The sequence below is a fragment of the Arvicola amphibius genome, chromosome 5, assembly GCF_903992535.2.
Source record: "Arvicola amphibius chromosome 5, mArvAmp1.2, whole genome shotgun sequence".
Classification (NCBI taxonomy): Eukaryota; Metazoa; Chordata; class Mammalia; order Rodentia; family Cricetidae; genus Arvicola; species Arvicola amphibius.
Window position 1 is genome coordinate 154,878,602 of NC_052051.1, and position 26,074 is coordinate 154,904,675.

General features: G+C 41.3%; 1 protein-coding gene across 4 annotated transcripts in view; it reads right to left on the reverse strand.

Annotated features, from left to right (window-relative positions):
- The window catches only part of Znf236 (zinc finger protein 236), a 99,876-nt gene that overhangs the window by 43,616 nt on the left and 30,186 nt on the right, over positions 1–26,074 (reverse strand). For all 4 annotated transcript variants that reach the window (XR_005285438.1, XM_038330484.1, XM_038330483.1 and 1 more), the window contains exons 10-16: positions 14,044–14,316; positions 12,871–13,074; positions 5,988–6,129; positions 5,196–5,456; positions 3,560–3,813; positions 1,506–1,607; positions 897–1,042 (exon numbers count right to left, since the gene is read on the reverse strand). Coding sequence is in view for 3 of the 4 variants with exons in the window: in XM_038330484.1 (XP_038186412.1) it covers positions 897–1,042; positions 1,506–1,607; positions 3,560–3,813; positions 5,196–5,456; positions 5,988–6,129; positions 12,871–13,074; positions 14,044–14,316 (1,382 nt within the window). In the remaining variant the exon portion in view is untranslated. The remainder of the gene's footprint in view (positions 1–896; positions 1,043–1,505; positions 1,608–3,559; positions 3,814–5,195; positions 5,457–5,987; positions 6,130–12,870; positions 13,075–14,043; positions 14,317–26,074) is intronic.

The following is a 26,074-nucleotide window of genomic DNA, read 5'->3' on the forward strand; positions in this document are numbered from 1 at the left end:
GGATGGAAGGGGGAGGAACTTGGACTTCCCACAGGGCAGGGAACCCTTACTGCTCTCTGGATAGGAGAGGGAGGGGGAGTGGAGGGGAGGAGGGGGGTAATGGGAGGCGGGGAGGAGGCAGAAATAAAAAAAAGAAATATAAAGAAAGAACAATGACTATCTATAATAAGTATAGGACGACTCAATAGGAACAAAGATATAAATACTCATACTATAGTTTTCAAAGAAAAAAGACCACAAGTAGTCCATGGTAGTAGTCTGAAAAAGAGAAAGTGTATGTTTTTTGCCATAGATATGATTAAGAATGCTTCTTGTTTTCCTTTTTTCTCTTCTTTTTTTTTTTTTCCCAAGACAGGGTTTCTCTGTGTAACAGCCCTGACTGTTCTGAAACTCGTTTTATAGACCAGGCTGGCCTTGAACTCACAAAGATCCACCTGCTCTGCCTCCCGAGTGTTGGGATTAAAGGCATGTACCACCATGCCCAGCATTGTATTTACTTTCTGTTAAACTATTTATTTATAGATTGTTTGAGGCAGAGTCTAAGTCTAGTTAGCCAAGGATAGCCTGGAGTGTGCTATGTTGATCAAGCTTGTCAAACTTATGATCATTTTAGCTCAGCCTCCCAATTGTAATAGTCTTCAGCTTCTTATACAACATACTAGTAAATTCCTGGCTTAATCAAAATGGCAAAGCTACCCACAGTGTCAATCAGACGAAGTACAGTTAAAATGCTTTCAGAAAAAAGATGGTTCTGTGTGCTGCATGTGATGCATCTCCTGTACTAACCCGGGATGTAAGTATGCCACAGTAAGCTCATGCATTCGGAATGACTACAGCAGAAGACAGAGAGAAATCTGCTGGATAAGGAGCTGCTCGGCCCTTCTGCACACACTCACCACATCGATGGCATCGGAGCTTGGAACCTGCAGTAAGTTTTGCTGGTGGAAACTTGTTGACAAGGCCTGGGACTCAAGTGTGCTAGAATCCTGCAGCTGCTGCACAGCTGGGAATGGAGTCTGCTGACTGTATGTGTCAGTGAAACCTGAAAGACATGAGGCACAGGAGCTCTAGAGCACATGTCAATCATACCAAAGGTAAAAATCAATTGATGAGGAAAAGACGTTTAGGCATTTCTGCTTCCTGAATGAGAGTCAAGATCAGGGTGATGTTCTAGCAGCTCTAAGTTGTCTGGTAATAGGCAGGGTGCTGTTCCTAGTCCATCTCCCTAGACACAAGCTTTATACTCCAGCTATGAACACCGGTTCACACCACATCTCCATTCCAACCTATCACCTTCTCTGAGATGGAGACCCTTCATAGAATGGATGCAAATCATTTTTTAGGAGATGAGGAGATTATAAAACATTATTTAAAACATAAATGATTACAATTATCAGTTTAAATCATAAAGTTTTACAAATTCCCTCAGAGAAACACTCTAAGTTTTGCAAACTAAACCCAGCTGAGGCCAGCTGGTTTGCTGGCTCACTGAAATTCACACTGACCTTGTGAGAGTCCTGCAGACTCAAAAGACTGCTGTGGAGTAGTTTGTTCTTCAAACTGGTCCATGTGTCCTGGGAGAGCATCCTGGGGAGCTGTAAACCCATCTAAGGGCAAAGAGAAAGAAGAGCACACTGTCTAAAGTCATTAGCCATCTGCTTATCCATCTAAAAGTATTCTAGTGAGTTTTCAAAAATTAGTTGGGCAGCTGAGGAGAGGGAGCCAGAAATGGCCAGATCCTATAGCCATACTGATGACTATCTTGCATATCACCATAGAACCTTCATCTGGCAATGGATGGAGATAGAGACAGAGCCCCACATTGGAGCACCGGACTGAGCTCCCAAGGTCCAAATGAGGAGCAAAAAGAGGGAGATCATGAGCAAGGAAGTCAGGACCACGAGGGGTGCATCCACCCACTGAGATGGTGGGGCTGATCTAATCGGAGCTCACCAAGGCCAGCTGGACTGGGACTGAAAAGGCATGGGATAAAACCGGACTCCCTGAACATGGTGGACATTGAGGGCAGCTGAGAAGCCAAGGACAATGGCACTGGATTTTGATCCTACTACACATACTGGCTAGGGTGCCTAGCCTGTTTGGATGCTCACCTTCCTAGACCTGGATGGAGGGGGGAGGACCTTGGACTTCCCACAGGGCAAGGAACCCTACTGCTCTTCGGACAGGAGAGGGAGGGGGAGGTAAATGGGAGGCGGGGAGGAGGCAGAAATTTTTAATAAAAAAAAAAAAAACAATAAAAAAAGATGAGAAGCTGGGCGGTGGTGGCGCACGCCTTTAATCCCAGCACTCGGGAGGCAGAGGCAGGCGGATCTCTGTGAGTTCGAGACCAGCCTGGTCTACAAGAGCTAGTTCCAGGATAGGCTTCAAAGCTACAGAGAAACCCTGTCTCGAAAAACCAAAAAAAAAAAAAAAAAAAAAAAAAAAAAAAAAAAAAAAAAAAAAAAAAAGATGAGAAAGGAGCATAAGGCTCTTTGTATATTATTCTACTTGTATGTTTGGAATTTAACACAGCATATAATTACATAAATAAAATTAAAATTTAGTCCTCTCATTTTAAAAACACAAGAGGAAGGTAATATTGTTCTAAAAAGTTATATACATAATGAAATATTCTGAAATCCAGCTATACTTGGTAATTATGTAAAACTCAGGCATCATAGGGGATAAAACGTGCACATTCCTGATAACAGACTAAATAAATTTTAGGACAGCCACAGAACAAAATCATAAGTCAGCCAGCAACTGTCTACTAGCAAGACTGGTAAGATGAAAGCTTGTTGGGATGCAGATGTCGGTGGCAATGAGCACATGGATGTGGCTAAGCTACCACTTTCTGTTGACCAACACTGCCAATGAAACAAAGCAACATGCTGCTTTACATTCTCTACCAGGAACCCGCCTCACTGTGCCGGGGGACGGTCACCCGCCTCACTAGTCTGGGAGTCTACATGGAGTCCTTGTCACAGATTACTAATGAGCAAAGCTAAAAGAAAAAATGTTGCATAAAAGGTCGTCCTCTTTCTATAAGCCATGAATATGTTCAATATGGGTACAGAGACAGGTACACAGAAGGTCATGCTGACATATTTGTTTAGAACAAATCAGAAGAACTTACAACAAAATGTGGACAGTAAGTTTTTCTGTAGGCCTAAAATTTCAAGTAATTTAAAATTTTGCCAACAAGAAATCAGATTGCTTTGTATTTACAACAGACAACAACCCTGAGCCACATCAGAAAAAAAAGGAACAAAAATCACCACATCCCTAAAATAAGCTAATTATTATCAGTTAAAGAATGCAGAGGACAATACTAAGATAAAATATCACAGCTTCATACTTAGCATATACATACTTAGCACAAATTGTGACTTTAAGAAGGCAAGCAGGACAGCTAATGTAGCTCAGAGATAGATGCTTAGCCTGCACACAGTTCTGTTTATTAGCCCCAGCACCAAAGAGAAGACAACAGGAATTACAGAGTCCAAGGACCACACGACCACTGGGCTCATCAGAGAAGCTGAAGCTGCTGAAGTGTTACCTTCGTCAGCTTCCAAAGGCTCATCTGCCAATTGCTGTCCAAGTTCCGCATCTTCTGTGCCTACCACATGCTGGGGCCCCAGTTCCAGTATAGCTTCAGGGTCTGCTGCCACGGCCTCTGGGGCCTGCTGCAGCTCCGCACTTTCAATCTCCACAGGCATGGGCGCTGACACCTGCATGCTCTGCTGGTCCACTGTGCTGTCGTCTAGGGAGGACTCCTCCTGATGTTGCTGGAGCTGCTGGGCTAGTTCGTATCTTTGGGAAAGAAGCAATAATTCATAAAGCAGACACTATCAACAGCATAGATAACATCTGTGAAAGATGCCATTCGCTAAAATAGCATTTTTAATTCTTCAATTATTTCATTTTGAAGTAATGGTGTGACTATAGCTAACTACTTTATACTTCTAAAAGGAAACTCTATTGCTATCAGTTGCTGTCAGCAATCACAGGACTTGAAGGCAAGAAGAGACAGGTAGGACAGCACATGCAACAATGTCTTGAAGTTTAAAAAGCCAAAACAATAGTGGACACCTATAATTTCAGCATGTAGGAGGCTGATACAGGAAAACTGCTGTGAGTTCAAAGTTATCCTGCATTACAGAGTGAACCAAGGTCTTAAAACAAACCCCACCTCTTTAAAAGCAATCCTGCAACCTGTTGACTTTTGGTCCAGGGCAGACAGGCTTTGTGGTATGGTACCATGTATGGATATCCCAAGTCATGTTCTGAGAGCTTCGTTTCCCATACAGCAGTGCCCAGAGGTGAGACTCTGGGGAAAAGACTACATTAGGAGGATCTGATCTGTTCAATGAATTAACCCCTTGTTGAATTCCTAATAAGAAGACTTTTGGGTAAAGCTGGCTTCTTTTTAAAAATCTTCACCATCTATTGTTAGGGCTAGCCTCTGACTACCAGTCCTAGTAAGGCATTTAGCCTATTAGACTGCCTCAGTATTAAAAGTAAAAACGTTAACTGGGTATGGTGGTATCCACATGTGTAATCCCCAGCAATCAGGACTTCGAGGCCATCCTGAGCTACACAGTGAGATCCTGTTTTCTCTCTCTTTTTCTTTTTCTTTTCCTTTTCTATTTTTGGTTTTTTTGAGACAGAATTTCCCAGTAGCTATGAAGCCAATCCCGGAACTCGCTCAAGACCAGGCTGATCTTGAACTCACAGAGACTCTCCTACCTCTGCCTCCCAAGTTCTGGGATTAAAAGCATGTGCCACCACTGCCCAGTCCCTGTGTGTCTGTGTGTGTGTATGTGTGTGTCCACGCACACATGCATTATAGTTGGTTTGGTTTCTTTATTTGTTGGAGACAGGGTCTCACTCTCTAGCCCGGTCTGGTCATGAATTGACAAAAATACTTTCTCCCTCAGCCTCTCATGTTCTTAGATTATAGGCATGAGCCATCACACCTGGCTCAAAAAAAAAATAAACATACATAAATTCATGCTACCATCTATGGTTCTCATAGATCCCTAAGCAAAGACAGCCAAACTTCTCGACCCAATATCACTCCCAGTTAGAAATAACAATACAGGCATCAAAGACAATTACTTCTTAACTGCTTCCCATCCCATCTGAGAATTATGAAGATAATTAAACAGCAGGTACATCAGCATTATACCTACCTATGGGTTTTCATGTGTTTTTTGCAGTTTAGTGAAGTCTTAAATGTCTTCTGGCAATAGGGACACATGTAGGGGCGGAGGTCGTTGTGTATGCCCATGTGTCGCCGCAAGCTGCCACCCGTGGTAAAGGCTCCATTGCAGATCAGACACTTGAAAGACTTCAGTCCAGTGTGTGTCCGAACATGTGCTTTGAGCACTCCTGCAGAGACGAAACCTCTGCCACACTGCGAACACTTGAAAGGTTTTTCACCCGTATGTGATCTAAAAACGTAGGAAAAAACCTTAATACATTTATTACCCATTTATAACAAGTATAAACTCAGAGATACTTCACTCTTCTAAAGGTATGCAGAAAAGATCTCGCTTTCTACGTTTTCTAAGTGAGCAAGACTGAGACTCAGCTAAGTGACCTGCCAGAGACACTGAGCTGCACATACTGGAGTGAGAGCATGAACCTTCCGCTAGCTCTGTTTTCAGAAAACCTCCTCCTTTCTGTTTACTGACGTTAGCTCTGGTGAGAACATCTACACATTCTAATTAAAATAAAATAAAATAAAATATGCTAGAAATTGCAAACATTAAATATAACTGGAATAAAAATAAAACTCAGGGACAATATCTGACTAAAATATTTGAATGAAAATATTCAAGAATTAAAAAAAATCACAAATTAGTTTTTTTTGTCAAATAAAACATTTTAACCATAAGCTAGCAATACCATCCTAAATACTTCGTCAGCAGATTACAGACACTCTGGACTTGTACTCAATCTTCACCTCCCCTCCGACTTACCTGATGTGCTGTTTAAGATGGCAAGACTTTTTGTATGCTCGATGGCAGTAAAAACATTTGTAGGGTCTATCTGCTTCATTGCCAAAATTATTATTAAAGTAATTCTGGAAAAATTGGTTTTTTGGAATGGGCTGGATAAGACCTATAAATCCAAAGAAAATTGGGAATAATTCACTGTCAGTGTTACTACTAATAGGCCAAAGATGCCTGCTTTAAGATAGAGACTCTACTGTCACAGCAAAGGCATATTAATTACGTCATGAATTATCATCCACTTAACCGCGTCATTTCAATGCCTATAGTGAAAGAGTTATCAATTGCTATTTTCTGGCACGGAAGAATGTGTACATTATTATATACATGTACTGGATTTCAGAGCCATTATTTAATGGCTTTCTATATTTACTTTTAATATAGACACATGCTGACATGAAATTTACATACGTCTATCCAAAACTTTTTTCAGGTTTTTAAATCTCTTCTGTATTCAGTATGAATAGTGCATAAAGTACAATAATAAACTCAAAACATAAATACTTCCAACATGAAATATTGTTCTGTAGGTGTCAGTATTTTCTCAAAAGTTCTATATTAAAGGGATATTTGTGAATGGCAAGATAATTAGGTATGGGCTGAAGAGATGTATCTATGTTGATAGGACATTGCTGCTCTTGCAGAGGACCTGGGTTCAGTTCCCAGAAACCACACAGTAGTTCACAACCATCTCCAACCCCAGTTCCAGAAGATTGAATAGGCACACATGTGGTACATCTATATGTATATAGGCAAAATATACACATAAAGGAAAATAAATAAATTAAAATTTGTAGGTTATTGACCTATGTATTTCAAGATTTACACGCTTTTATTAAATAAAGGGTTTCCTTGATCATCAACAAACACAAAGTGATAGTGCCTTTGGGCTACACACACAATTCAGCAGAAACTTAAGTTCTCAAGCTTCAGTAACTGAACAGTTATCTGAAACATGAGGAGGATGACTGAACTGTTCCTCCTGATGTCAAGATTAAGCACACACTTGCCAACACTCTACCCTCCAACCCATCCATCTTCACCCTTCAGCAATGCCACTAACTTCTACAAAGTAATTATGCACCTTTTAAGACATAACATTGTTCATTCCCCTGGGGAAGGATTGAAGGAGGGAGGGAAGAGGCAAGGAGAAGAGCAGAGAAAAATGTAGAGCTCAATAAAAAATCAAAAAGAAAGAAAGAAGGAGAAAGGGAGGGAGGGAGGGAGGGAGGGAGTGAGGGAGGGAGGGAGGGAGGGAGAGAGGGAGAGAGAGACAAAGAGAGAGAGAGAGAGAGAGAGAGAGAGAGAGAGAGAGAGAGAGAGAGAGAGAGAGAGAGAAGGAGGTTGGGCTAGGTGGCAGGGAGGGGTCCTCCACTGAACAATTAAATAAAGTGATTCTCATTTTTATCTCTGCTAATTTTGTTCAGACAAGGTCTATTTGAAAAAAGGCTAATTATAAGCTCTCAATCTTTAAACAAGAAATGAGGATAAATAAAACACACATCAAGTCCTACTGTGCTGACTCTGTCAGTCATTTCTATTAGATCTCTGGTGCTTTAGGAAACTACTAATCTCAAAGATGGGTATAAATAAATTTTATTTATGTATGTCAAGAGCAAACTAGAAGTGACTGTAAATTCCTTAAAATCTCTTCTACAAAAACAAAGAAAATTATTGCCGTGTTAGGGAGCTTAGGGGAAAACACCTGAAATCCAATTATTGCACATAGTAACATTGTTTAAATACTGAAAAATGACAGGATGTGAAAAAACATCTATCTCACACATAACACACTACCACAATCTTGATATAAAACAAATAAACATGTGTTTAGTATAGTTAACAATGACTAAGACAAAAAACATAAATTTGAAAAATCAACCACTATAACATGATGCTATTTTCAAAACAGTATACATGACAATTGACCTGGCCAGTCGTCCTCATCAGCTCAGACCACAAAACCCAATATGAACAAGTTCAACAGAACCACCATACATGGGCTACTCATGCATGCTTCAGCATTGCCAGGGCATAAATTTCAAAATATATTTCATACATGACAATTAATACAGATATCATATAAATATGCTGAGATGCAAGTTTTATTTCAAACACCTACACATTATGCTTATACACACACACAATCACATACACAGAATCTGTAACTGTAGTTAAGAACACAGGTTGAGGGCTGGAGAGATGGTTCAGAGGTTAAGAGCACTGCTTGCTCTTCCAAAGGTCCTGAGTTCAATTCCCAGCAACCACATGGTGGCTCACAACCATCTGTAATGAGGTCTGGTGACTTCTTCTGGCCTGCAGGCATACACAGACAGAATATTATATACATAATAAATAAATAAATATTAAAAAAAAGAACACAGGTTGAGGATCCCTAATCTTAAGTATGAAAAGTTTCATAACCCTAGCATTTTGAACACTAAAATGAAAGTGGAAAATTCCATATCTGTTCTCTTGTGACAGGTCACAAGTGGCAGAGATATTAAAATTACTATGTATTCAGTAAACATAAAAAATAAATGAATTTTGTCTTCAAACTTTAGCCCTCTCCCCCCAATTTTTTTTTACTACATCTGTGTATAATACTTGATTCAAAACATTTGTTTCAAATCACTTTGGGGAGGAAATCTCAACCTATGTTGAGATTAGTCCTGACACCAATACTTAGTCTGTTTGTTATTCTACTTAAAACCTAGATCCTAACTTCAAAGCAAAGCATTTAGAGTGTAACAGAGAAGCTCAAGTACACTACCCCCAGTGCTATAAACCATAATAACTTAGCTCAACTGAGCAAAGCCCGAGAGAGCTTTGTACCAACGTACAACTGCTCTTGAACCAGGGTCCAGTCGCAGTGGATACTGAAAGGACATGAGCTTCAAGTGACACATGAGCCCAGCCTGGAAATCCTAACATCCAGGTTCTAAGTCAAGTCAGCCACATGGCCCAAAGCAAAGTTAACAACTGCCCTAGACCCCAGGTTTCAAGTCTATCAAAATAGGGGAAGGCAGTATTGAGAGGTCTGGGGAATGAAATTAAGTTTTCACACATTCTAAAAGTTTTGAAAAATATTTGACCATATGGTTCTTTATCAGCAAACAACTTCCCTCGGTAAGAGGTGAAATTTTGGTTACAGTATATTAATGTATTCTAATACTGCTAAGGTAACAATTTGGGTATAAAACATTATACTGAATGTAACCAGACTGACCTAAATAGCCCATCTACCTCCTAAACAGGTCACATAACAGTAACAATGTCCTTCCAAAATCTTCCCTGTCCTGTTTGTATCAGAAATGATCCCCACAGCCAAAATTTCTCTAGAGCCTCCAAAGAGCCAAATCTGCCTAACATACTCACATCCATTGAGGAAGAATAAAAAAAGAGTCACAATAGTCTACAGTGTGCCGCTAACACTATAACTAAGAACTGTTTCCCTCGTGTATCTCAGTATACAGTAAGCTGTGAATACCATTGGTTAATAAAGAAACTGTTAAGCCCATAGCAGAGCAGGGCAGAACAGAGCTAGGTGGGGAAAACTAAACTGAATGTTGTGAGAAAGAAGGCAGAATCAGAGAGAAGCCATGTAGCCCCGCCGGAGACAGAAGCCGAAACTTTACCCAGTAAGCCACAGCCACGTGGCAATACACAGATTAATAGAAATGAGTTAAATTAATATGTAAGAGTTAGCCAATAAGAAGCTAGCAGTAATGAGCCAAGCAGTGATTTAATTAATACAGTTTCTGTGTAGTTATTTCGGGGCTGAGCTGCCAGGAACAAACAAGGGGTCTTCATACAACACCTCAGTCTAGACTAAAGGAAAATCCCTTCTATTACATCTGTGAAGATAAAGAATAAAATGTTCCACTTTAACCTCAGAAAAGTTCTGTAGAATAAGAGATTCACAAACTTGAAGCCAGGAAACCCAAAGTACAGCCTCGACTACAGAGCAAGTTCAAGTATAGCCAGGGCTATGGATGGATGGATAGATAGATAGATAGATAGATAGATAGATAGATAGATAGATAGATAGATAGATAGATAGATAGATGAGATAGATGACAGATAGATAGATAGATAGATAGATAGATAGATAGATAGATAGATAGATAGATAGATGATAGATAGATAGATAGATAGATAGATAGATAGATAGATAGAGCCCTGTCTCAAAAGAACAAAGAAATCCTTAGTTGTTTAATCTGATTTGTAACCTGAAAAGAAAATATCAGAATCTATTGTTTTGTAAACTATGGAATAAACCCAACTCCTCCATGCTAGTATAGAACATGTAAACTGTTTTCCATCTCAGAAACAATCTAATGGGACAATTACACTTCCCACAAAGCTTACTAGACTCACACAAGAGTGGAGTGTGCTGGAGATGTGCTTCTATTGTCTGTCATTTGTGGTATCTGCAGTCTCCATTTCTTAACAATTCTGATGAGGATACTCGCCAGGAAAACAGCCATTTCACTTAACTTTTCAAATGCTTCAAATGCTTTTTCAACTAGTTATAGAATATCTGCAAACACTTTTTAATCTCATTTGTATTTATATTCATTGCTTTCTTTTTCATTCCCTATAGGTTTTCTCATTTTCCCTTTAGTTCGTTGGGGACAAGTCATACTATCTACTTTACTATTAATTTTTTAAAGTTTTAAAAATCAATACTTTATATTAAATTATTTTATACAATAATAACTTCCTGATACTTTTTCCATTCTGTCATCTGATCTTTAAAGAAAAATACTATGTATTTCATTCTTATTTTTAACAAGAAGGACTCAAAAGCCTTACTTTCCTGAGGACAGCTTTAGTCCATACACTATGTTTATGTTTATTCCCATTTGTAATAGATGACTTGTTTTAAGTCTTTCTTTTCATAAATAAATTTTAGACAGCTTTTAAATTATGTTTTCATTTAACTGTAATCAAAGATTATAGCACATATTAATTTCTCATAATTTATTCGCTTTTCTATGCCTTAGAATGTAAACTATTTTATGCATATTTTTAAGAGTACATATTTAAATATAAAAGATGACATCACTATAAAGAAACTTCTTATGGGGCTGAGGATGCAGTTCAAGGTAGAGTGCTTACTGAGCAGATGCACGGCTCTGGGTTCAGCCCCTTACGCCATGTGATCTGTGAGTGACCATGAAAGCTCACAGCCCCAGCTCTTGGGTGGCAAGTTTAAGGTTATCCATAGCCTGAAACAGAGGGCACCCTGTCTCCAAGGGAGGAACAAAGAAAGAAATGCACTGTGTTTAAACTGATCTTTCTCCTGATATTTCGGAATTTGAATGTTTCTCTTCTCAACCGTTCTGTTGCATATTCTTATGTCATAATCAGGCTTAGAGAGGAGGCTCAGCAGTTACAAGGACATAACGGAGTTGTAAAAAACTCAAGCTGAGTTCCTAGCTCCTATACCAGGTGGCTTACAACCACCTGTAACTCCAGCTCTAGGCCCTCTGGGGGTCCCTGCACTCACATGTATACATCCCATAAGAGATACACATAAGCACATATAATTTTAAGAATTATAAGTGTTTAAAGAGAAATAATGGCTATATTGATCAGCCCCTTGTTAGGCTATAACTTACATCAACCTAAGATTTAATTCCATACACCCCATAACTCTTGTCATACTAAGTCACAGTATATTTGGTATTATATTTGCTCAGGTTAGATTATTTTGAATAGGAAAATTACTTAATATGGAGACTGCATAAAATGTAAATCCGCCTGTAAAACTTAATGAGTGCTATAGTCCAAATGCTTGCTCCCCCTTGGAAATCTTACACTGAAATCTAACTACAGTGTGGCAGCAATGAGCAGGGGGGAGTTCATAAGATGAGCAACTAGTCATTGCGGTGGAACCCTCATGAATGGAATTAGGATCTGCAACTGTTAATACAGAGACTCAAAACTGGTGAAAATGATGTGAATAACTGACTTTCTGGACCTCAGCCAAAAGTGTAACATCTATACCACCCCATCCAAGATCCAGAGACCGCCGTGGAAGAGGTGGATGGGGAAACAAGATCTGGAAGATGGGAAGAGCTGCTGTGAAACACGGCTTCTGGGGACGGCATGGGCGCTACAATTCTGACACAGAGATGAACAACAGTGACTTCCCGCACAATAGCTGCAGAGAATAAAGACACAGAAGTACAAGAGGGCTGGTTGGGAGGGAAAGGGGCTCAGGAGGAACTGGAGGAAATGAAAGAAGGTAATGAGCTGTGACTGTTGCGTACATGGAAGAAACTGATAAAAAGGGAAAGGAGAGAAAGAGGCCTGGAGAGCTGCCTGGTGCCTTCTGTGAGAAAGAAGGCCCTTCCCAGACAAGGGAGTGTGTGGCTGGCTAATAAAGTCATATCATGTCTTAATTATACTACCAGTGACAATAAACAAACTTAGAACAGGTCAAGCTTCTTTTTCTTTCCAACATAATAAAGACTGAACAGCCAGAAGAGGAATCTACATACTACATGGAAATCCAAAGATACAAGTAACAATTTGCACTGGGTCTTTTACATTAAAAATCCCTCTTCACCTTCATGGGTCCTTAAAGGCAGAAGTACCTCTTTAATTAGAATTCACAGAAGACTACTTTTCCTTTCATACTATTTATCTAAAACAAAAACCGTATTTTAAGATTTTAATCTTGACTGTGGAACATACTAGCCCAACAAAGCAATTTCTAGTGAAGACGTCATCAATACTATGCCTGTTTTCCTGCACATACCGTAGTTTATACACATCCCGCACAAGGCCCCAAAGGAAGAGCATCTGATCAGCCATAGCACTCCACGATCCATCTTACCCAAGTCCGTTATGAGAATTGGTTCTTGCAAAGGGATATCGGGGACAGGAACATTGGTCTTGCCCACCCGAACCTTCGCAGGCTTGCGCTGGTGCCTCATCTTCCGCAGTTCCGTGTGTTTAAAGTGAGAAGCTATATGAGTCTTCCTATGGCCTGAGGTTCGGAATTTTTTATCACAGTGAGGACAAGCAAAAGGTCTAACTCCTAATAAAACAAAAGAACATTTTAGGATTATTTCAAGGAATTGCATGTCAATAACAACAAAAAATGTTCACACAAAACACTTCAGACTTGACTACGTGCTGTTCCACATTCAGGGTTTCATGTGTTTTATGAATCAGTTATTTACTTCTTGCTTTTAATTAGTACTATTATAGATATTAGACCATACAGTAGCTTTTTATGTAAGAAAAGACATATGCTATCTTAAGGACAGATCCTTGAGCTGTAAAACGTGCACACTCAGATGACAAGTCATCCTGAAGAAGTCCAAACTGCACCAGAGAGCCCCGTCTCTCCAACACTCCTCATGGGAGGCAGCTGAGAGGACACACACCGTGTTACGACAACAACTGCTCTCTTGTAAGAAAGCAGAGAAAGGTAACTGTCTTTAGGTAGTAATGATAAGGCAAGACATCCCCTCTACAAAAGCAATTTCCTATCCTAAATGTACTAGTAAATGGAAATGAAGATTCCTGAATGAGCATTTAACAAAGAAAGCCAATCTTCGTTTCCCCAGGCTCCTCCATCCTCCCAGCACAGGAGCCCTGGGAATGAGTGCCAGGGAATATGGAACTTGGAGTAGGAGACAATAAAAATGCTTCAATTAGAACTGTATACTTCATGAATTTTTATCTCAATAACATGGCTGCTTACAAACATATGGAGCCCCGGTTAAGGCCTGCAGGTCTCCTGAGATTGTAGAATACATGTCTGTTTCTTAGAAAGGTTTGATGTGTCTAAAGCTAAAGTCTGGTCTCCCATATGAATCTTTCACCCATTGTAAATGTGTTCATTTATAAATACTATTTTTCTAATCACTCTCCCACCATATCCTTGTTTCCATGAGGACCAAACTCACAAATCAACAAAAGCAATGGGAAGACAGGAGGGAAGAAAGACCTTGGAGAGCTCCACCACTGCACTTCCTGAGCCCAACCAGCATGTGCACACCTGTGTGGAGACGGATGTGCACCTTGAGGCTCCCTGAGGTGGAAAAGCTCTTCATGCAGTACTGGCACTTGAAGGCCTTGACGCCAGTGTGAGTTTTGATGTGAGCAGTCAGTGTGCTCTTCACGGCAAAGGCCCGGAAACACTGTGGACACTTGAAGGGCTTCTCGTGGGTGTGGATGCGGATGTGGCGCACAAGGTCACTGGGCTTCCGGAACTCCTTTGTGCAGTAGGGACACACATGCCACCGTACCCCGTTCTCCTCACGAATGGAGCCTGCAGTGACAAGGCAAAGGAAATAGTCCAGTCGAGGCCCTACAGTGTCCCATCCTTCCAGGAGAAGGCTGCTGAGGCAGCTCACTGCGTCAATGGAAAGCTATGAGCATTCTGTCAAAGACCCACAATCCATCAAAGAAAAATGAAAGTCCTGCATTATGGACATTATCAAGGATAATCATCTTAAAGAAAGCCCTAAAATTCCATGAGGAAGCAATTCGCAACGCCCCACTTAAGGTGGCTAACTGAACACACAGTAGCATGTTATGTAAATCAAAGCTCACAGCACGGAGTTCCATCTGGATACAAGGAAAGCAGGTGTGCTCCCATGACTCCATGATACTGCAGAGCAAGAAGCCAAAGAATGCTCATCCCTACATGGAACTGCACCCCTGCAGACTCGAGGACCATTGAGGAAAAGGGTAGGAAGGAGGGTAAGAGGTGGTGGGCTACAGTAAGGAACCCTGTACTCTGACACAGCAGAGCTGTGCATAGACGCCAGCAGCTGCAACAGCCTGCACGAAACACAGACGAGCCCAAAGCAGACTAAACCCTGATGTGGGAACGGAAGCTAGGCAGGAAATCCTACCCACTGGCCATGGAGCTACTAGCAACTGTTAGCTGCTGGGAGAGGGGAAGACAATTTTCTTTAAATAATATTTAAAGAAAAAAAGACACAAAATCTGCTGGGTAGAAAATGGGAGAGGCAGTTTGGGGTAGTTAGGGAAGGGGATGAGCACATTGTATGAAACCCTCAACTAATAAATATTCATTTAAAAATAACTCCATGATCAACTTGAAGGACAAGAACAGAAGATGATTTGGGACGGCCCTCTGTAGGCTGTGAATATGTTTATTACCACTGGTTAATAAATAAGATATTTTGGCCTATGGCAGGGCAGAATATAGCTAGGCAGGAAATCCAAACAGAGAAACAGGGAGACAGAAGGCAGAGTCTGGGAGACGCCAGCAGCTACCAGAAAAGCAAGATGTGAGGTAACAAGCCACGAGCCTTATGGTAAAATATAAAATAATAGAAATGGCTTAATTTAAGTTGTAAGAGCTAGCTATTAATAAGCCTGAGCTAATAGGCCAAATAGTTTCTAACTACTATTATGCCTCAAAGTAGTTATTCAGGAACTGGCAGACAGGAGAGAAACCTCCAATTACAGAAAGATGCTTGATATTTATTTAGCATCCATCTTAGACCACAAACATAAACTCATATAAAAACAAATAAATTGGAAATAGCAAGCTCTAATGCAAAAATAGGGAACTAATAGTTAAGGCAAAAACACACACAGCATGTGTAAACCTGGGGAATTTATACACCAAAGCTAGGAGGAAAAAATGACAATGTATGGAAATAAATGATTTATTAAGATCAAGAACTTGAACTAAAACACAATCATTTTTACTTCTAGCATTTTCTTTTTGAAAATATTTTATTCTAATTGTGTGTGTGTGTGTGTGTGTGTGTGTGTGTGTGTGTGTGTGTGTGTGTGTTTGTAGAGGCAGGAAGATGTACATGAAAGTTCAGTGCCCAGAGGCCTTAAGAGTTTGTCAGGTCTCATGCAGCTGCAATACAGGCATAATGTGGGTGTTGGGAACTGAACTTGGGTCCTCTGAAAGAGCAATACACATTTTAACCCACTGAACCATCTCTCTAGATCTCTTTTTTTTTTTTTTTTTTTTAGTATTTTCAATCAGATTTACCTGTGAAATCAAACAAAGCATCCATAGCAGTAACAAGATAATTGACATAAAGAATACACTTTAGTCAGGTAAATGAAATTTCAACTCAAATTAGTTTCAATCTGTCTGTACAGGAAAAAAGAAAATCTCTCACCTCCTCTTTATGGTCATAAAATACAGAAAAATTTCCATTTATGCCAAAGGAATAAAGATATTTTCTCTAATAATATTCTCAGCAAGAATAATTCTGATAGAGAAGAAAATGGGAGAGCGAGTAAGGAAGGGAGAGTAGTAACAGAACTACAGCACTTACTGTTAGACCTGGGAAGTCACCCTAGACATCAGACTGAGTTTCTAGAAATGAAAAATATGTACTTAAATATTATATAAGAGGACATAATATAAAACAATAGATTCTAACAGGGATTGCAAACTGACAGTGCAGAGGCTGTCTCAAATATAGTATGTATATGTTTGGAAAAAAGAAAAAGTGAATCCAGATTTCCAATTCTGCATTAGTGAGGTAAGCTTTCCTACCTGAGAGCGCTTTCCTCAATATATTCACACATTTAGGGGAGTGATCACATTCTTCAAGATGAAAGTTAATTTTCGAAAACTCAACATCTAAACTTGTTTTACAAACAAGTCTAAAGCCAAGATACATTATCAATATAGAATGAAATAGCCAAGCAGGAGATTAGAACAGTCTGCAAAACACCCAGCTAGACCTGCGTGGAGGGTGGATAAAGGTGGCACTGTAACTCCACAAGTAAAAACAACCAGCTTACAAGTGTTGGGACGGAAGAGTGGATTGCAGGGATATGAGAGCACTAGGCAAAGGAGGCAGCTCTGAGCCAGGGAGAAGGCTCACTAGGAAAAAGTACCTGTGGCTAAGCCAAACAACCTCAAATTCAACCCCCAGGACTCACACAGTGGAAAAGAGCCAAGTCCTCTAATTCTCTGACCCCCACAAGCACACAGGCACCACTAATACACACAAATAAATAAGAATCTAAAATTTTTAAAGAGAAAGCCATATTTCTGTCACGTTGTTGAAGTATAAATGTCACAAAGCCCAAAATGCAGATTTTGTTGAAAAACATAGCGTCATATACACAAAACATTTCTCCCATGCAGATAAAAAAGGCTGAAGAATGTGTGCCACAAAAAGATATGAAAATACTATAGTTTTTAAAGTACAAGAATTAAGAATAAAAATACAAAAATACAAGAATAAAGCAAAACTTAATCCAACATAAAAATGCAGGTGCTTCTTAACCCACAGAGTGATGCTCTCACCCTTGTTCATTAAGAGAAAATAGAAATTCAAAATATAGTAAGGTACCATTTTGGCCTGTCAGTCCCAAAATTCAGTAACAATCTCTTTACAACACAGTTAAGAAATGGGCATTCCAAATAAATCCATTCAACCTAGTAAAAATAAATTGTAAATACATCAAAATTTCAAAGTTATGTACAAAATAGCCAACTGTGGTGGTACACGGCTGTAATCTCGACACTAGGGAGGTGGAGATGAGGAGGATCCGATGTTTGGGGTCAGGTTCAGCTACAGAGTTCAAAGCTACAAAGTTTACAGGAGACCCTGATGTGGGAATCCCCTCTGTGTGCTGTAATTACCATTAATGAATAAAGAAACTGGCTGTTGATAGGGTGGAACTTAGGTAGGCAGGGAAGATGGAACTGAATGCTGGGAGGTTGAAGGCGGAGTCAGGGAGATGCCATGGATCCGCCACCAGAGATAGACATGCTGGAACTTTGCCACGACCTCGTGGTAATATACAGATTAATAGAAATGGGTTAAATTAAGATGTAAGAGTTAACCAATAAGAAGCTAGAGCTAATGGACCAAGCAGTGATTTAATTAATACAGTTTCTATGTGGTTATTTCAAGGCTAAGCTAGCCAGGCAGCCGGGACAAACAAGCGGCTCCTTCCCCTGTAACAAGACCCTGTCTTGGAAGCAGAAGCAACAACAGAATGTACGTGTTCTTCTCTTGTGCCATGCACCTTACTGACCAGCGTGAACTCTGAATATGCTGTGCAAATTGGGCAACATCATTAGTCAAATGTAATTTCCTGATGTTCAGCAACTGTTACACAGAAAGACATCTTTTACTTTTAGAAATGTGCATCAGAGTATTTACAGCGAGAGATTGTAGCCCTGGAGAACTTGGATGAACGGTATAGGAGAATCCTTGGTGCTCTAAACCTTTGTTAAGACAGGAATTATTTCAAACTGAATCCTTTTAAGAATATTCACACAAAAAAATAAAAATGAATAACATTAACAAAATAGTTGATGGAATTTTTCTGTGAAAGCTCTGCTGCCTCCAGAACTGTAAGCTGAGGATGAATCGGCATGAGTGGGATGAGAACTACAAACCCTGCTGCGATGCTGTATGAGTGCAGGACAAACAACCACGTCCATCTGGTGGACAGTGGCCAGTCATAGAAATAGAGAAACAGCCACAACACTAAATTCTATTCAGGCATTTTGAAAAAATAAAAAAACAAGAAATTTTTATCTGGTGGCAACCTGAAAAGCAAAAGACATAATTGAACCTTTGTTCATGAAAGGAAGAGAACGGCTTTTCCACCTTTATACGTCATTTGCATCTTCTGAGGTGTGACATGACCAATCCTCCTTTATAGACAATAACTAAACACACGTACTAAGTGCTGTTATCCCTGTGTTTGGCATCATGCCACACGTGTAACACAGACTTTTTCACCCATTTCTCTTCTGTCTGTTACATCATGCACCCCATTTGTAAATAAGAAAGTTGACATGTTAAGTGTTAACTAATAGACCAGGATCCATGGGACCTAAGGTTCAGATGAAGCCCCCTGTCGCCCTAGAGTCTGAGTACAGCTACCTCAAAGAAGTTTGTTCTCCTGTTTTCCCAACTTCCCATGTTAAATACTACACCAAGCTCCAAAGGAATCAAGAAAGCCCTTGAAGTGACCACTGTCTCCAGGGGAGCAAGGCTGTGCAGTAAAGCTGTGAAGGGCTAGGATGGTCCTGGTGTGTGCTGAAGAAGAACGTCTCCAACAACCAAGTGCCTCTCTTCCAGCTGTACCTTCTGTTTTCCTCACTCGTCAGCACATGGAAACATGGTCCAGACAACGCCGACTCCAATATTAGCAGCAACCATAGAAGAAAGCAAAAATGGAGACAAAATGACAAGGTGGGCCCTCCCTGTTGGTCAGCCCCTGGTAGTGCAAGATGGGTGAGACCATAGAGGGACAGGGAAGGAGCCTGAGCTTTTCTGTGGTGTCAGAAGCACACTTTTTATAATGAGGAAACTTCCATCACAAATTAAAACAGTATGGAGTGGTGGTACGCGTCTTTAATCCCAGCACTTGGGAGGCAGAGGCTGAGGGATCTCTGTGAGTTCAAGGCCAACCCGGTCTACTAAGCAAGTTCCAGGACAGGGTCATAACACAGAGAAACTCTTGTCTCAAAAAACAAAAGGGAGAAAAGCAAAGAAAAGAAAGAAAGAAAGAAAGAAAGAAAGAAAGAAAGAAAGAAAGAAAGAAAGAAAGAAAGAAGACGACGAGTTAGCCTTCTCAGCACTACACAAAATGCCTAACACAAACCATTTATTTACCCTGGAGGTTCAGCAGTATCAGTCCACCATGGCGGGGAAGGCAGAGCAGCATGGATGGCTCACATCGAGGTGGCCTGTGCAAATAAGGGCTTTCTCCCTTTCCTGCTTTTATTCCCCCTGGCCTATGGGATGGTGCCACCCGCACGCAATGGGCCTCACCTCTAGGTAATCCTCACTGGAAACACTCTCAAAGACACACCCGGAGAGGTCCAACTCCAGATCCAACTAAGCTGACAATCAAGATTCACTGCCACAGAGAAAATGCTGGACCTACACCGAGCATCGAGGGATTCTTCCAGACAGCTGGCAAGCATGTGCTCAGGTACAGACAGATAACACATTAAAAACAACAGAGGTCCTATGGAAGACGCATGTGACGGTTTGCCTGAGAATATAATTGGACTCTACTGACAGCCTTTGAATGAAGTACTCCAGTGTGTTGGGTGTGCCAGCACTCACCAGAAAGATGTCGCCTTCCTGGCCAGATGTTTCAGGCTCACAAGTGCAGGACAGTCACCAACATTCAGCTGGATTCACTGATGTGCCTGGATATCAAGAGTGTTTAAGACGCACTTGGAGCTGCTGAAACAAAAGGGGTCCTGACGTTGCAGTGACTAACTGATGATGAGCCTGCTCTTAACATGAGGCAGTTCTTGACTGGGAATCTTCGTATTTCAAAGCAGCTTTATCGGCAAAAAGCCACTGGCGATATAAGCACATTGGCTGCCATGAAAAACCAATGAGAACAATTCACCTTTCAAATGATGCTGAAGATGAAGCCATGTTTGTGGAATATAATAGCTGAGCCGGGCGGTGGTGGCGCACGCCTTTAATCCCAGCACTCGGGAGGCAGAGGCAGGCGGATCTCTGTGAGTTCGAGGCCAGCCTGGTCTACAAGAGCTAGGTCCAGGACAGGCTCTAAAAAAGCTGCAGAGAAACCCTGTCTCGAAAAACCAAAAAAAAAAAAAGAAAGAAATAGCTGATATCAGTGTTGAAATTGGCCTACTTATGCTTTAGATATTGCTGCCTGCTACTGCTTGCTGAGATCTCAGTCCAACAGGTCCCAGTAACAGACTTCATGATTAGTGGCAGCTGAATTGTAACAGTGAGCCTACTACATGTGTGTGCAGTACCTTATGGGGCAGAGTTTCCAGAGGATGATCCAATGGATGGTACTTCAAAGGCTACAACCAAGGCTTTGGTAGTATCATAGTCAGCTTCTTAACAGCAAATATGCAGACACTCTTGTTAGAAGAGCTGGAGAGATAGCTCAGTGGTTAAGAGAGCTTCCTTCTCTTGCAAAGGACCTGAGCTCGATTCCCAGCATCCCCACCAGGCAGCTCGTAACCACCTGTAATTCTAGCTCCAGGGGAGTTGCCCTCTTCTGGCCTCTACAGGTACCCCCACATACAACATATATTCATACAAATACACATATATAAAATTGAAAATCAAAAATTTAATTTAAAAATTAACTCTTGCTAGATATGGAAATCTTCAGAGTTGAACCTCAACATATCCCATGAGCATCAACAGCATTCTGAGATCAGCCTCAGCAGAGACACTGCCTGGTTTCCAGATTTATCCACTGTCAGGAAACCCAGGAGTGCACCCTCACCTGAAGACAAACTACTAGAGTCTTTGTGTAAGGCAGGTGGTGGTTCCCTGTCCATCTCAGTGAGACAGCAGGGTGCTAGTTACAGACAGCGAGACGTGTACGAGACAAGTCGGAGGCACTAAGATTTCAATTCTGTTAGAAAGCTGATGCTGGCACAAGATGAAGATGGCGTCTCTGCAGTCTTCCCAACCAGGCTACCAAATATGCCAGGTAACCTAGGAAAGCCCGAGCAGGCAGACTACACAAGATGGCTCTTCTAAAATCTCCTGGGATTGCTCCAGGAACTCTTGGCAAGTCTCAGGCACAATTCACAAAGACTTGTTCAGTGGGGCTCAGACAGGCTCTGAACACACTGCTTTTCCAGCGCTCAGCTCCCCGCAGTCCTGTCAGGCAGCTCACAAAAATGCCTGGAACTCCAGGGGCTCAGACACTCTCTTCAGGCTTCCACTGGCACCTGCTCCCACGTGCACATACTCATACACAGATACACACATACTTTAAACTTTTAAAATAGTTAAAGAAAGAAAAGTATTCTTAGAAATGGAGCTAATGTGCTCCTTCAACACCAGACACCGACTGTTTTAGTCAGGGTCTCTATTGCTGCTTTGGAACACCATGACCACGGTAGCTGGGGGAGGGAAGGGTTTATTTGGCTCACACTTCCACAGCGCTATTCATCCCTGAAGGAAGTCAGAGCAGGAACTCACACAGGGCAGGAACCTGGAAGCAGAAGCTGAAGCAGAGGACATGGAGGAGTGCTGTTAGCTGGCTTGTTCCTCACAGCTTGCTCAGTCTATTTTCTTCTAGAACCCAGAGGCCGGGACAGCTGCCCAGGGATGGCACCACCCACAATGGGCTGGGCCTTCCCCCATCAATCACTAATTAAGAAACTTCCCACAGACTTGTCTACAGCTGGATCTTTGGAAGGCATTTTCGTATATTTTTGGTTGTGAGCCTAGCCTTTAATGGCTGAGCCATCTCTCCAGTCCTGGAGGCATTCTTTTAACTGAGGTTCCTTCTTCTCCGATGACTTTAGCTTGTGTCAAGTTGACTAAAACTCTCCAGCACATTTACCTATGGTAGGAAGTTCCATCTCTACCACCTCATCAGTCACATGTACAAAGGCTGAAGAAGAGCCAGGAGCTCCTTCTTCTCAACCAGCAGCAAGGCCAGATAGGACACAGGTATCCTGATGGCAACAGATGCTCAGTCCTTGGTTCAGTGTAGAGCTGTGTGTGACTAGCGCTGGAGGAACAGGTACTGCAGGCTGGGTAGAGCTGTGTGTGACTAGCGCTGGAGGAACAGGTACTGCAGGCTGGGTAGAGCTGTGTGTGACTAGCGCTGGAGGAACAGGTACTGCAGGCTGGGTAGAGCTGTGTGTGACTAGCGCTGGAGGAACACATACTACAAAGACATTATTCTGTGTTCCCTCCATCACTTCTGGTGGTTCACTGAGCAGCAGAGAATGCCATGGGCCTGATTAGGGTCATCCAAAGAGAAGTTGAATGCTCATGTCCAAAGGCCATCTCCTCACAGTTGGTAGAAACTCTGGAGAGCCACAGATGGACCCGGGAGATCTGCTCACACATACATACCCTGAGTGCTTCCTGGCACCTTTACAATAAACCTCTGCCTGGAGGACACAAGCAAAGGTGGCTTACCAAGCTATGCAGAGACACAGCCTCAGCTATGCAAAGCACCCTCAGCAAGGATGATGACATATTGTAAAGATGCCCTACAGAGAACTCATAATGTTGTGAAATATGTCAGCAATCCATGATAGAGTTTCAAAAACTTACTCCCAGCTCTGCTTCCAGGGAAACAGGGCGTAAGGACTAATGCCCCTGTGTCTCCCTCAGGTCAAGAATGCTGGGATTCTGGACACTGTTTCAGGCTTACTGCCAAGTATTCATTTGGAATCATCTATAAACTGTGGATAATTTCTACTAAATGGAGCATCCAACAAACGAAGGAGTTTCTTGCTCACTGATTCTGTTCTGCATGAAGAAACATGGCAGAACAATCCTAATACCTCAATTGCTCTACTGGAATTTTAAGGCAGTTGTGATATAAAAAACATAACACTGGGAAATGTTATATAAATGTTATATAAAAATGAAATTAAATAAAGTGAAAAGTTTCACTTTTATGTGAGCAAGCACAAAACGACAGAATATATCTAAGTGTCAAAACTAGCCCTTTGTAAATATCAATCACAATTCTTTAATCTATTTCAGTGTGAATAAGTATCCCACAATAGAATGACATAAAAAGCTGATTTAAAAGTAGGGGCAATACAGTTCTTTTTAACCAACAGATAACAAGGCCAGCCAAATTATTTTTTAAAAAAATAAATAAATAAGAGGCTTGGGTGAGGCAAGGGAGTTCAGTGCTTAGCATATCTGGCTCCATCAGTCCCTGTTTCTTTGCCTTCAGAGCAAGAGCATAGAGAACATTACTTGTTTCACATTAATAAACCGATTACAATATACCACACTCTGTAGTAAGCATAATACAATACTATCACAAGAAAAAGGAAGGGCACTGGTAACACTCAATACTATTACAATGAAGGAAAAGGAAGGGCGCTGGTAACACTCAACATGGTTACAATGAAGAAAAAGGAAGGGCGCTGGTAACACTCAATACAATTACAATGAACATATTTGGCAAAACAAGCACAGAAGAGCATTTCCTAAATCTGACTCGATCATAAAGCTTTAAAATCATTCCCTTCAAACTGAGAAGGTAGCAAACTTCTGTCAGGACATCTGTACAACTCCATGTGAGGACAAATCCATATAGTAAGAACAGACGCACTAGTCAGAGATGATAGAGCACACCTGCAATCCCAGCTCTTAGGATAGTAAGAACAGAAGCACTAGTCAGAGATGAAAGAGCACACCTGCAATCCCAGCTCTTAGGACAGTAAGAACAGAAGCACTAGTCAGAGATGATAGAGCACACCTGCAATCCCAGCTCTTAGGACAGTAAGAACAGACACACTAGTCAGAGATGATAGAGCACACCTGCAATCCCAGTACTTACCTTCACCTAAAAGCAACCTATATGTAGAGACCCTGTCTCAAAACAGGAACAACAGCAAAAACAAACAAAAGAACAAAAAGAATTAGCTCAAATACAGTGGTAAATGCCTGCAGTCCTAGCATTTAAGAGTCAGAAGCAAGTTAGAGGGCAGTCTGGGCTAAACAATAAGTTCCAGACCATCCGTGGCTATACATGGATAACAAACAAAAAAGAACTGCAAAACTGCCACTGCTTTTGCATGATAAAAATGCCTACATGGGGCCAGGAGGTGGTGGTACATGCCTTTAATCCAGCACTTGGGAAGCAGAGGCAAGCATATCTCTATGAGTTCTAGGCCAGCCTGGTCTACAGAGTGAGATCCAGGGCAGTCAAGGCTACACAGAAAAAAACCCTATCTCAAGGGAAAAAACAAAAGATGTTTACGTGGGAGCTGGAGAGATGGTTCAGCAGTTAACTACACACTGCTCCTACAGAGGCCCCAGGACCCACATCAATGGCTCACAACACCTGTTCTTCCATTTCAATGAGACAGGATACCTCTAGCCTCCCTTGGCACTTGTACTAACATGCACATAACCCCCCCCACACACACACAGACACACAGATACATAATCAAAAGTTTACAAAGGGTCAGTAAGATGGTTCAGTGGATAAAGGCACTTACTACCAGGTCTGCCCTGGGTCAATCCCTGGAACCCACATGGAGAAAGGAGGAACTTCAGCTAGTAATTCCTCAGACCTACACACACACACACACACACACACACACACTAAATAAACAAATAAATAATCTAAAAATTGTCTACATAGAAAACACAAAATCATCTAGAAACAAACTGCCACAATAAAGAGTTATTAAAAGTTTCTGGATTCACAATCAATAAAAAAAAACTCAATCACTTTTCCATATACCAACAAAAAATAGGAAAAGCAATTTAAAGACAATTCATGCCCCCCAAAAAAGTAAGATAAAAGAGGAAGTCCAACAGAAAATTTACAAGATCTTTAGAATCTAAGACATCAATAGGTAGAAAACCATGTTCATTGGTATAAAGGATACTATTTAAGTTAGTTCTCATCATTAAGTTAACTGGTTATAGAATCCCACCTATACGTGTGACTGTCTCTAGAGACAGCTAACTGAGAAGGAATGACCCACCTTGAATGTGGGGAATGTGGGTGGTAAAGCTGCACAGACTGGGGTCCCAGGCTGAATGAGGAAAGAAGGGGAGCTGAGCACCAGCATGTATCTCTGCCTCCTGACGGGAAGATGCAATGGCACCAGCTGCCTCTCTTTCCCCAACATGATCAGACACAAAACAACCCCTTCCTGGATTGAGCTGCTTCTCTCAGAACCTCAGTCAGCACTGTGCACGAACCCACCCAGACTATGCCTCAGTCAGCGGTCTGCAGGAAGATCCGAGACTGTCTCTAATTTAGCACAACAACTAGACAAGAGCCATGATAACTCCAAGGTTTCACACCATGGGCTCTGAATTTGTATCTGTTCATAAGAAGCATATACACACAAAAATGTTTTATCCTTTCCTTTTTTTTTTTTTAATAGACCATGAAACTCAGATGCTTCATTTCACCATCCTATTTGTCACAGGGAGCAAGTGACCAGCTCAAAGGGAACAAAAGAATGGTGTTGCAATGTTGGGTTGAATGAGGAGCCAGGGTTCCACATTCACATGTCACTGATGAGAAAGTATTTTCTTTATAGGAAAGATATGCCCACAGAGATGGCCATGTTGCCCAAGACC